Raw genomic sequence first — 12,192 nt, 5'->3', positions numbered from 1 at the left:
GAGGTTTTCTAAAAGGTCCGATGGGCGGCGGCCGGTGACCGGATTCCAGCGAAAGTTGACCGGAATCCGGCGGCCGGTGACGGGCTCCGGCGAAGTCTCCTATGGCTTCTCTCTCTTCTATTTTCTCTCTCTCTCTCTCTCTAAGTAATAAAGGGGTGAGGGGTAAAATGGTATTAAAAAAAAATTAAAAACAAAAAAAAATCTTAATGGGGTATTAGGGAAAACTCCCTTAGAGTGTATTGGGTAAGAAGGAATTAAAAAAACTTAATGGGGTAAGTGGGAAAAAAATCCCTAGAAATGGGGTAAATGGACAAAAACCCTAGAAGAAATTGTTATAATCCACATCATGCACCAAAATGGATTGTGCAAAGGTAATCTTTTATCCACAAAAGAAGTACATCTAATAGTACTCTCCTAGCAATATACATCCAGAAATTTATATAAAAGAGTAGCTTTGCAAGATTTGCTGCTCTCATGGTCTCATTGGAGTCTAGCTTTGGAAGCTTCCTTGCACTAATTCTGTAGGAGCTTTTTGCTCTCTTTCTGTTGGACCTTTTTGCACTTGCTTTCATTTACTTTGCTCTTTGTGCCATGAGAATCTGTAATATCAACACAGAAAAACCAAAGTTAGCTTAATAATCTAATATCCAGTATGCAAGATAGATAAGAAATTGCACATATAGTCAACAGAGCATGCAAGTTGACAACTATAAGGCATTAAACCTCAACCAATAGTAATAGATAGTCCTCTATCTAAGGTAATACAAAACTGAGTAGATATTTTCTGTAATTAACAAGATGAGTAGATATTTTGCAACATCACATGTAAATCTCATATTATAAGGTGCATATAATGTTTCTGAACAACCATTCCATTTCCTACCAGTGAGAAGTAACCATGGAATAATCAATTATAAGAAGGGGAAGGACTGGACAGTTATATTATACATGTTTAGTTGTCTGTACAAGTATCTGCATAACATACCATGTCTATGCAAAATTGCTTGACTCCATCCTTGTCTTTGAATAGGTATAACTGGTGAAAATGGATCATGGTTGAAGTCTAAACCTCTCAAATCTAACAAACATAAAATACCAAAATATAAATAGTAGCTAGCTTCTTGATTATATATATGTTCACCTACCCCAGTTAACATACTTGAGTAATTACTAAGTCATGAATCAACATATATACAACAATTGGACAGCCTATTAACGGTTCAAATTTCATGGATCACTTTAGTCGTAGTTAACTTACACAGCACTTGGGAAAAAACTATTAGCAAGAACTAAAAGAAGAATTACCACACATCGACTCTAGATGACTGTTCTTATTTTGGCTTCTGAATGGGTTTTGCGATGGTAATAAGAATGGATTTCTATTTCATATTGTAATTGAAATATGATACTTTTAATGAGATCGTAATTTGATATGAATTCTAATACAAAATCATAGCATGTTTGTTTGTGGCTGAAGTAAACTCAATTCCTCAAACCATTCTAATACTCTGTTCTATCAACACAAATCAACCTTTCACTCCTTTATAGAATTCAGTATACAATTCGTAAGCAATTGTGAATTGTGGGTTAGAAAATAATCATTTACACAACTACCCAGACGTTGAACCTGTACAAACTATAAAGCTAATATTGCGTAGCATAGGAAATGGTACAGAAAATTTAAATTCTGAAAGCAAAATTAGGCAGATCAAATTCCCAAGATGACCAAATTCCATCAAAATCTTGACAAACAAACAAACTTGGTTATCAATCCATGTAATCAACTAAGAAAAATGAACTATGGATGAAGATTAAACAAAAGAAAAGACTAAAAAGAGTCTTACAAAGTATTGGCAAACTGAATATTAGCTTCAAGCGCCTTAAGCTAATACTTGAAACATTTTCGGTCTTTTTTGCTCCTCAATCACTCTTTCACCTAATAATCTCTCCCATCAAAAACCTTAGTCATCAATCTCCAATACCCAAAACCCAGAATTATTCAACCCAACCACCCTAAACACTTTCCTCTGCCTCGAATTAAAAACTAAAAAAACAGAAGAACTTTTGCTTTGTGTCGGGTAATTTCGATCAGAGCAGATCTTGCTTCTAAAACTCAAAACTATGTCTAGATGCCTACAATCAAACCAATTCCCAAAGAGGTAATCTGACTTCAAATATAAACAATTTGCAATAGCCAAATGAATTCTACGGTACTACCGTAATCAAAGGCCTTATATATTCCAGCTATGTGTCATTCAAGCACCAGAATCCAATTAACAATTTTCAGTAAAAAAATATAAAATGAAAATAAAAAAATAATTCAATTATGAAAATACCTCAAGGCCTTTAAGATGAAATCATCACCCAACTTCTTAGTAACTTTGGGCGGAGGAAGCAACCAGTCCTCGTCGTCTTCCTCAATAACTGTAACCTTCACACTATCATCAACCTTTTCAACCTAATCCCTAATTCATCCAGAAAAAAAAATATCAACAAATTGAAAACCATATGTAAAACCGGAACATCCGATTGTGGGAGAAAGAGAAACGTTAGCTGTAATGAGGAGAGGAAGAAGAAGACGGTGACCATTGTGAAAGTGGGAGAGAGTGCAGTAAACCGCGCCGGAACATGCCTGAGGCACACATATCGGAGCTATAAATGACTAAAATTGAATTACGGAAACCACAATCGCAAATTGAAAAGGTTACGGTTTGAATTTGGGGGGAAAAAAACAAACCTCTTTGACTTTGTTTAGATGGAGTTGGAGATCAAGTGGAGTTGATCCAGGCCAAGATCTCAGATCTACCGACGAAGTAAGACCCGTCCATCATGCCGATATTCGTCGCCATTTTCGGAATTGTTGTGGGAAAGAACCTGAGATTTGAGTGATTTGAGTGAGTTGTATGAAACGGATTTGCGGCCTCTTTGGGTTGAGAGAGAGAGAGAGAGAGAAGATGAGGTTTTGGTTTTGGGTTTGTGTTTGTGTCGGGACAGAGGCACTACAGAGAGTGAGGAGTGGGGGTTTGTGTCGAGTCGATCTATTTTGTTATTTTATTGTTCAAGTGTTAGGGTATTTCAAGTCCATTTGGACATTGCCTTCTCAGTTTGGACAAGGACTCACACAACAAAAATTCATAACAATGTGGTATGAATGCATCAGTTTTAATTTGTGGTGTGTCTCCTATCAGTATGACTTCCCCCTTTTAGGGAGTTAGAGAAAAATGGTGATGGGAAATCTCCCTCCTTTCTGTCAAACTTTTGATCAGACCACAGTTATATTATTTCTCGTCATATGATCAATACATGTTGGGCAAAATTTGGGGTTTCATATGGGCTTTAGCACCACTAACATGGGGGGGAACTTGGCGCTCAATTTTTTTTAGCGTCACACAACAGTTTTTATCTTAAACATCTTCTGAACTAATTCTTAAGTCCTTATCAGACGACTGCTCTTACAAAAACGACGTCTGAAAAAAAAAAATTCAATCACACAACAGATAATTGCATAGCGTCGTCTGAAAGGTGTTGTCTGATTCGATTTTTGTAGTAGTGATGGACCCTGAAGGCCTGGACCTAGCTAGCTCTCCTATTTAAATCCAACCAAAATTGGAGTTTAATCTTTCTGAAGATAAAAGAAGAAAAAGGAATGGCTGCAGGTGTTCGTAACCCTATCCTTTCGACAATGAAGTTGATAACCTATGTCCCACATCGCACAAATGAAATTTTCCGATCAACCAGACAAACCTCCATCCTTCTTCCCCAAATGAAACTCCTCACTCTTCCTCTCTCTCATCCCTGTTCTTCAAACCCCACCCTCCTCCGCTTCAGATTCAAACCCCAATCATCTCTACAGTACCCAAATCTCACTCCCCCTAAACCCCAATCCCAAGCAACCCCAAAACCACGTGTCGTCATCATAGGCGCCGGCCTCGCCGGCCTAGCCGCAGCCACCCACCTCAACTCCCAAAACATCCCCTTCCTCCTTCTCGAAGCTTCCGATGACGTCGGCGGTCGTGTCCGAACCGACGTCGTCGACGGCTTTCTTCTCGACCGCGGATTTCAAATCCTCATTACGGCATACCCCGAAGCTCAGAAGCTTCTCGATTACCAAGCCCTCGATCTTCAAACATTCTACTCCGGCGCTCGAATCTACTATAACGGCCAGTTTCACACCGTAGCCGATCCTCTACGCAATTTCTGGGACTCCATAAAGTCCTTAGCAAACCCAATCGGATCAGTTTCTGATAAATTGCTTATCGGATTGACGAGACTCCGGGTCTTGACCAAATCCGATGAAGAGATATTTGCTTCCAGTGAAGTCTCCACGATGGAGTTGTTGAGGAAAACCGGCTTTTCGGATTCGATTATCGCCCGATTCTTTCAGCCGTTTTTCGGGGGAGTTTTCTTCGACAAGGAGCTCGAGACAACTTCTAGATTGTTCGATTTCATCTTCAAGTGTCTTGCTTTAGGCGACAACACTCTTCCTTCCAAAGGCATTGGCACCATTCCTAAACAATTGGCGGCAAAGTTGCCATCGGATTCGATCCTCTTCAATTCGAAGGTCCTTTCGATTGATTTCGAAGGGGAGGCGCCGATTGTGAGGTTGGAGAGTGGAGAGGAATTGAGTAGTGAGCTAGGAGTGATAGTGGCAGTGGAGCAACCAGAAGCGGATAAGCTTTTGGCGGGAAAGGTGTATGAACCGGTCCAAAGGAAACCGGCTCGGAGTACTGTTTGTTTATATTTCTCAACCGAACGGGCCAATATTCCGGTTCAAGACCCGGTTTTGTTTCTCAACGGTTCAGGTAAGGGGATTGTGAATAATATGTTCTTTGCAACAAATGTGGCTCCGTCTTATGGGCCAACTGGTAAGGCTTTGGTGTCAATATCCCTGGTCGGAGACTTAGAGAGTGTGAGTGATGAGGATTTGACGGTTCAAGTTGTTCGTGAGCTCTCGGATTGGTTTGAGGGAGCAATGGTAGGATCTTGGAAGCATCTAAGAACGTACCGAATCAAATTTGCACAACCAAATCAATCTCCGCCCCTTGATTCAACTAGAGATTCTCGAGTTAAGTCGGGTGTTTACGAATGCGGTGACCATGTGACCACGGCCACATTTGATGGTGCTTTGGTTTCAGGAAGAAGAGCGGTAGAAGCTTTACTCAGAGACAATGCCTTGAATAGAGTACTTTAGGGTTTAAGATTGTAAAAAGACGAGTAAGTTGTATTCTATATTTTTTTTGTAATATACCATTCAAATTGATGGAAATTATTCTATGCACCGACGGTGTAAGTGACCCAACCCTTATAAAATAATCTCAACCCTTGATATTTATTATCAACTTTATTTTTAATAAACAAAAAGTGTATTTAATGCAATCTAACCATTCATTTATGTTGGTGCAAGTGCACGGCGGTGCTCTGAATAATCTCTCTCAAATTGATACAGTAAACATTTAAACCTTAATCCATACCCCAATCAATCTTTTTTTTTTTTTTATGGAAATGAAAGACTAATTCATTGATGTTAAATCATTACATTCAGAAAGTATAAGAGCCTCCACACCCGTGTTGGTAAAGAAATCTATACCAAACTGACACAGATCGATTTGGCCTCCTGAGCCAAGGTCTGCACAACCGAATCAACCTTCCTACTGCCATAGATCACTCTAGCATCCAAGGCATCATGCAATAGAGCTCACAAGTCATCAATCAGGAACCCAGGTCCGAATGGTCAAGGGAAGACCCACGAATAGCATGAACCAAATCCACACATTCTGTTTCCACTATCACTGGGGTAAGATGCTGACCAATAGCCAACTGCACCCCTAGAAGCTAGCAAGGCTAACAACTCCGCACGCCAAGGGGAGTTGGTCACCATAAGTCTGTAACTGTGTGTCGAAAGCCTCCCAAACAGTGGCGTATCTATGTGGAAGGTTATCTGGGCTATAGCATAGACGAGATTTGAGCCTAAAAAGTCTCAAGTACAGGTATATTTACCATCAGCTCATAGTAGCCCAAAGAAAAAAAGAAAAAAATTCTTATCTCCAAGACTGCAACCAGTTCCTTGCCTCCTAGAACGCACAGGCAGCACAACGGCACAGCAGCCAGTTCTTCTCGAGCCCACGAGTCTAGTTCTTCTTCCTGCAGTTCCTTTCATTGCAGTCATCTTCTCCGGCTTTCCTCATCCAATCTTACAGGCTTTATTTTCTGATTTTCTCCAAACAGCGACTCAGCGGGGCATTTCTTTTCTTTTCTGATCAATTCTCTGATTTCTCTCTTGATTGGTTTTTTGGTGTAATGGGTTTGTTGATTATGTATTCTTACCTTTGGATAGTGGCTCTGAGCTGGAATGAAATGTATGATTTAGCATTGGTTTTGGTTAGTTCATTCACTTCAGGTTGGTAGTATTTACCTCCTCTCTTATAGATGGCATTGGCCGCATTGCTTTGTGTTGATTTTGGGATTGTCTCTTTGAATGAAGTCAATGAACCCAATATTTTCTGTTTTCCTTGTGATAATGTTTAACCCAATCTAATCAGTTATTAGGATACAGCATCTTTGATGTTTTCTAATTGAATAGTTTATCAGACTAATACTCTTTGCAGTAGTAGCTGGCAGTTTTCTATATCATCTTTGACGTTGATAACTTGATATTAGTTGTTCTTGACTTGTTGTTAGTATAACTTGGGCTCGTGTTTGATTCTGAAAATTAAACCGAATTAAGAAAAAGATTGATCAGGATTTGATATTGTTGATTGTTTGATACTTTGATTCTTGCCTGTTCTATGTAAAATTGAGTTTTTGGGAATACTCTTGTGTTTTACTATGCATATCGACATGTTCTATTGAGCTTTTGTTTGTTTAATTTGGGGTTGGTGGAATCAAATTTTTGTGCACTTATTATTAGCCTAGACCATTTTCGGATCCTGGATCTGCCACTGCTCCCAAAACAGCTCCTTCATAGTCTCTAAACGCACCTCCAAATCATGCAATACCCGTAGCTAAACTAAAGGCCGCATCCACATTTAATTTCATAAAACCAATAGGAGGCTTTTGCCATTTGATCTATGTTCTTGAACCATTAGTAGAAGGGAAAGGAGTACGAGCAGCCTTAAAGTCCTCCCACCATCTCATCATCAACGGCACAATTTCAGTTGCCATCTTGCTCTCTCGATCCCAAATTCGTGAGTTCCTATTACGCCACGTAGCCCAAATGATCATCAACCAGTGAGAGAAAGCTGCAGGTGATTTCCTCCCATAAAGGAATGTTAACCAAAAAAAAAGGTAATGTATAAATGGATGCCAACCAATCCGCAACGCAGGAAGCAGCGGTGAGTGTCGGAATATTAGCCACTTGGGGCCAATCTCGAAGGCAATGAATGGGGAACCCACTTCTTCATCACAAAACGGGCATTGCGTGTCAATATCAATAACTCTTTCACTAAGCCGGCATCGTGTAGGAAGGATATTGGAGGCCGCCTAGCACACACCTAAATCCTAAACCCCAATCAATCTTCTTTATCACACAACTTAGTATAAAATTATAAATTCATCATATCACAATAGGTTATATTCGTTACACATGGATCAACGAATCTATTGATCCCCAAAAGACATTTTTTGAATTGGTGCATGTCTCTAATTAATTAAGGTGAAATCCAATGTGGTAGAGGGAAGAGTGATAGTGGAGTACCTAGAACGCTCTTGATGTACGCCTATTTGTTTTAGAGATTGTGTTCTCACCAAGATGACAAAGTTGCTCAAAAAGTAGCAAAGTTTATTCACACGTTTACAGAAAAAGAGTCTACTTGGTTCATTAATAATAATATTGCAACCAATATTTCTATGCCCATGCTGGCTCGTGGTTAAGGGTTGGTGTACTGGTGGTTCTTAGCTAGTCGGATTGGTGTGCTAACGGTCTTCAACTAAATTGTGAAAAGGATTCGAGAACTACAGGTGGAGTCTGTTGTATTGTTGCCATTGTAATTGAAGTTTTGTTTAGCTTTGCTTCTTCGATCAACACTAGCTAGTGATCATGTAATATATCAACCAAAAAAGCTTCATTAGCTTACTGATGTACGTGGTTGCTAATTTCGCGCTTTCATGATTTGAATCTGTCTACTTTGGATACTCTAATCCTCCTCTGAGCTGAGAGCGAGTCTTATTAGGTATTTTAGCTCATAATTAGCTGGGTAGCTAGCTAGACCTCTTAATATCTCGATGTGTTTCATTTCGAGCTTTTTTTTTTGTTTTTTTTTTTTATGCAATGAGTGATAGCAGAGGAACAACCTCTCTCTCACTCCATTTTATTAAGCCAAAAAAATGTGAATGACAATGGAGGGGGACCTAACCACAACCTCCAGAATAAACAAGCAAAACAAATAAGTCAACGAAATCTAAACTTTGGAAGACCCAAAACATCACTCTCATAGAACGACACGAGAAATGAAGGAGGCATATCCCACCATACTTGCTCCGACAAAGATGTTCCATGATTAGCTAGAGCATCTGCTACCTTATTCCCTTCTCTAAATATGTGTGAAGATTTAAAGTTGAGTTCTGATCCAGCTCTCCATTCTTCATTTTTAATTTCGAGCTTTTTTTAATTTATCCCTTATTTACTAAATAAATAAACCTTAACCTGTCAATTGAGTTCTGATCACTACAAGAAAAAGCTTCATTCATAGCATATCACTATAGCGTTTTGTTTGGAAATGCTATCAATTGTGAATTCATAAAATTTCAATAGCGTTTAAATTTGGCAAACGCTCTTAAATGAGTATACCTGCTATTAAATGAAACCCATGTACTGAAAATGCGAGCGGGAAACAAAAACAATGCCCGGGGTTTAATTTATGAGTTCAAAGCGTGACCCAACTCCCAATAGTCCACTTTCTAAACAAAACAAAAAAAAAACTCCCGATACTCCACCATTTCAAAGCATGAACAAACATGCTCTCGATCTCTCGACAATAGATCCCAAAGACTTTCTTCTTCTCTTCCCTGGGTAAGCTCTTCCCCATCCAACCAAAATCCTAAATCTTTTTTCGATTTCATCCAATACTCCACCATTTCGAAGTTTTGATCTTTTTGGTGACCTAAATTGGAATCAAATTGATGCATTCAAGCTGAGAGAGAATGCAGAGCAAGGCTCCACGTGTCTTCGGCAAGGTTTTCCAATACCTGATTTCGACTCTGCTGGTCTCAATGTTCGACCTTCGACTCAATCTACGTCGCCTGACGGTTGGTTATGCTTGGTCTCTCGATTTTTTTTTTCTTCAGATTTTGATTAATCCCCAAATAGGAAAAATTGGGTTTTGAATTTTGGGGTTGGATGCAGGTTGTGGCAGGATTTGGAGAACAGGGTTTATTTGATTAAAGAGCTTGATAGGAAACTGGGCAGGTGGGCATTTCTTGGTTTTGTACTTGGGATTCGATTTTTTATTTGACTCTGTTGTGTGCAATGAAGGGAAAAAAATGAATGCTTTTTTCACATTTGGGTTGGTTGTGTAATGTAACTAGTGAGTCTAGTAGAATTTTCGGTACATTTTGCTGCCCAGTACTTTAAAGTTGATGGTGAGTTTTGGATATATAAGTATCATTATTCATGTTTAAACTCTAATATATAATTGCATGGATAAGTGAATTAGTGAGGACGAATGAAGTTGAGCAATGTGAATTGATTTGTATAATTTGCCGTTTTAGGAGGGGACCTGTCATATCAGTGGATGATAGATTGAAAATCATAGCTTGCAGGTAAGATGGTAGTCATTTGTTCTCCGGTTTAATTCAATATTTGTTATTTGACTTTCGTGATAACATAGTTTCGTGATAACATACTTTCGTGACTTTCGTGACAACACTTAGCAGTTAAGATGGAGTTGGCTGGAGCCAAACAAGAGGGTTTTACTCTAAAGTGTTCAACACTGAAAAATGGAACTAGGCCACTGGTGGTGATTGAAATTTTCACAAAAGTTGGTCATAAGAACAATAGAGATGCAATTCGTAAGGCGTGGATGGGAACTGGTAATGTATTAATCTTGATTTTTTTTTTTTGTATTTTGGACTTTATGATTGACCAGGGAGGCCATGATAATCCTGACCCTTCGTTGAATGACTCTATGCACCCAAGGGAATCCTAGAATGAGTACTGCACTATTGGCACAATTGACACTGTAAGTTGTAATATAAGTTATTCTTATGGTCTACTATAACATCTTTGGTTTTGGTTCCGTTTTCTTTGCTGTAATTAAAAAGGGGGAAGTGCACAAAATAATGGGAGATAGTGAGAGATGAGACTTTGGCCATTAGTTACATTATTGTCACACACACACACACACACACTTTAGGCAGATTGCATAGAGACAGTGAACTAAGAATCAATACTGAAATTCCAGAGGTTGCTTTCAGTTCCTATTTCTTAATAGCTCATGTCTATTGAATGTTGTGAGTTCTGACTAAGGTTGCCTATTGTGTATTGCAAACTTCAGCTTGTTATCTGTCTATTCAGTGAACCAGAATTACTTCAAAGTTAGAGAGAAGGGGGTTATTTATGTGTTGTAAGGTTGGAACTCAAGGCCAAGCTCAAGAGTTGGAACGGTCGAGGAGTTGAAAAGTGAATGGTTCTTTCAAGGTAATCAAATTTTTTGTTTCCATATATTTTCTCCTTGTTTAGATGCCACTTTCTCTATGTGACATATATAGAAACTTTGAAGCTTTAACAAAGCATGTTTAACTTTGGCTTATCAATTTAATTATAGTCAGGATTTGCATACATAATTCTGGGTTGTGTTTTCATTCCACAATGTAGCGGGCAATAACTTGAGTATTGTTTAATATGCATTATATGCAACCTGTTCAAATATCTATTATCTAACAATTGCTCTTTCAAAGTTTCTTATTAGTTGTAATTGCTTGCAGAACCCAGTTTGCAGTTTCAATGGCTGTGGACAATCACTGCGTAGAATAGCATTATGTGGTAAGTCACTGTCATTATAGCTTCTTAATTTAAAATTATTGTTCCTCATTTAATTTCTCTTTAGCCAGTTAACAAATGGTACTTGTTTGTACAGAGTGTTCAAGAATTAGCATGTTATCAATCACTGTGCTTAGTTTCATGTCGACAATCAAAAGAAAGCCCAAAATCACTGTTAGTGGGTTAATTCTAGTAGGATTTGTATCATTAATATAGAAGGAAAAAACCTTGTTGGCAAAGATATGAAGTGCTCTTGTAATTTTAGGAATGTCACTTTGTATTTTGGTTACTTTTGAGATTATTAATGAAAATGGATGTATTTTTGATGTGAAGACATTTTATTGTATATCCAAGGTGCTGTGACAATGTATTGTTTAATGCAACAAATATAGAATAGTAGCATCATAGAAATGCTATTGAATGATGAATAATAGAGTTTTTTTATATCTTGTAGTATATGTAGTAATAGCATTTAGCAAATGCTATGGAATGTTTAACATAGCGTTTATAAAGTGCTAACCAAAGCCTATACAATAGCGCTTCCAAAACGTTATGGATGTCAAACTTTCCATAGCATTTGCAGAAATGCTATGATAGACTCTTGATCTATTATAGCTCCGGCAGACATAGCGTTTTAGTAAACACTATGGTATCCTATGATAGCATTTTTTGAGCGCTATAAATAAAAATTTATGGTGTAGTGGATCCAGAAAAGAGACTTCCATACAGCACCCGCACCACGTGGTAGTGCGGCAGCCCAATCAGTGCCCAAACATGGGAGTATTTTGGGTATTTCACATTAAAAACCAGGGGCAATTTCAAAAAATAGGGAAAATGTTGTAGAGAATTGTAATTGTGTGTTTATTATTGATAATAGGAGCCCTTTATATAGGGAGTTACAGAGTACATGAAAGGTAATAGAATCCGAATACATTGAATACCTAGAACCTTTTCCTATTACAACTCTAAACCCTAGTTTGTAGAGGCACACATGGTGTCGACATCTTTTAACACTCCCCCTTGTGCCGCTCAAACTTGGTGATGACGCTTTGATTGTTGCCTCACTAAAAACCTTACCACGTAACAAAAACCTTGTGGGACAAAAATAACCCTGGTCGAAGGGCAAAAAGAGCACAACACGTCCTTCACTCTTCGAGATCGAACATGTAGACATCATACCTCCCCCTGATGTCAATATCTCCCCCTGATTGCTACAA

The 12,192-nt window shown here is 38.5% G+C and overlaps 1 protein-coding gene across 1 annotated transcript; it reads left to right on the top strand.

Annotated features, from left to right (window-relative positions):
* The first annotated feature begins 3,629 nt into the window (after window positions 1-3,629).
* Window positions 3,630-5,468, top strand: LOC112165951. The gene is made up of 2 exons (XM_024302665.2): window positions 3,630-5,255; window positions 5,437-5,468. Exon 1 carries the CDS (start codon window positions 3,647-3,649, stop codon window positions 5,189-5,191), a length of 1,545 nt encoding a protein of 514 aa, XP_024158433.1. The 5' UTR covers window positions 3,630-3,646; the 3' UTR covers window positions 5,192-5,255; window positions 5,437-5,468.
* Window positions 5,469-12,192: the final 6,724 nt, after the last annotated feature.

Source organism: Rosa chinensis, chromosome 5 (assembly GCF_002994745.2).
Source record: "Rosa chinensis cultivar Old Blush chromosome 5, RchiOBHm-V2, whole genome shotgun sequence".
In the NCBI taxonomy this organism is placed as follows: domain Eukaryota; kingdom Viridiplantae; phylum Streptophyta; class Magnoliopsida; order Rosales; family Rosaceae; genus Rosa; species Rosa chinensis.
The sequence above is the reverse complement of the archived record's forward strand: the minus strand, read 5'-3'. Positions and strand labels throughout refer to the sequence as shown.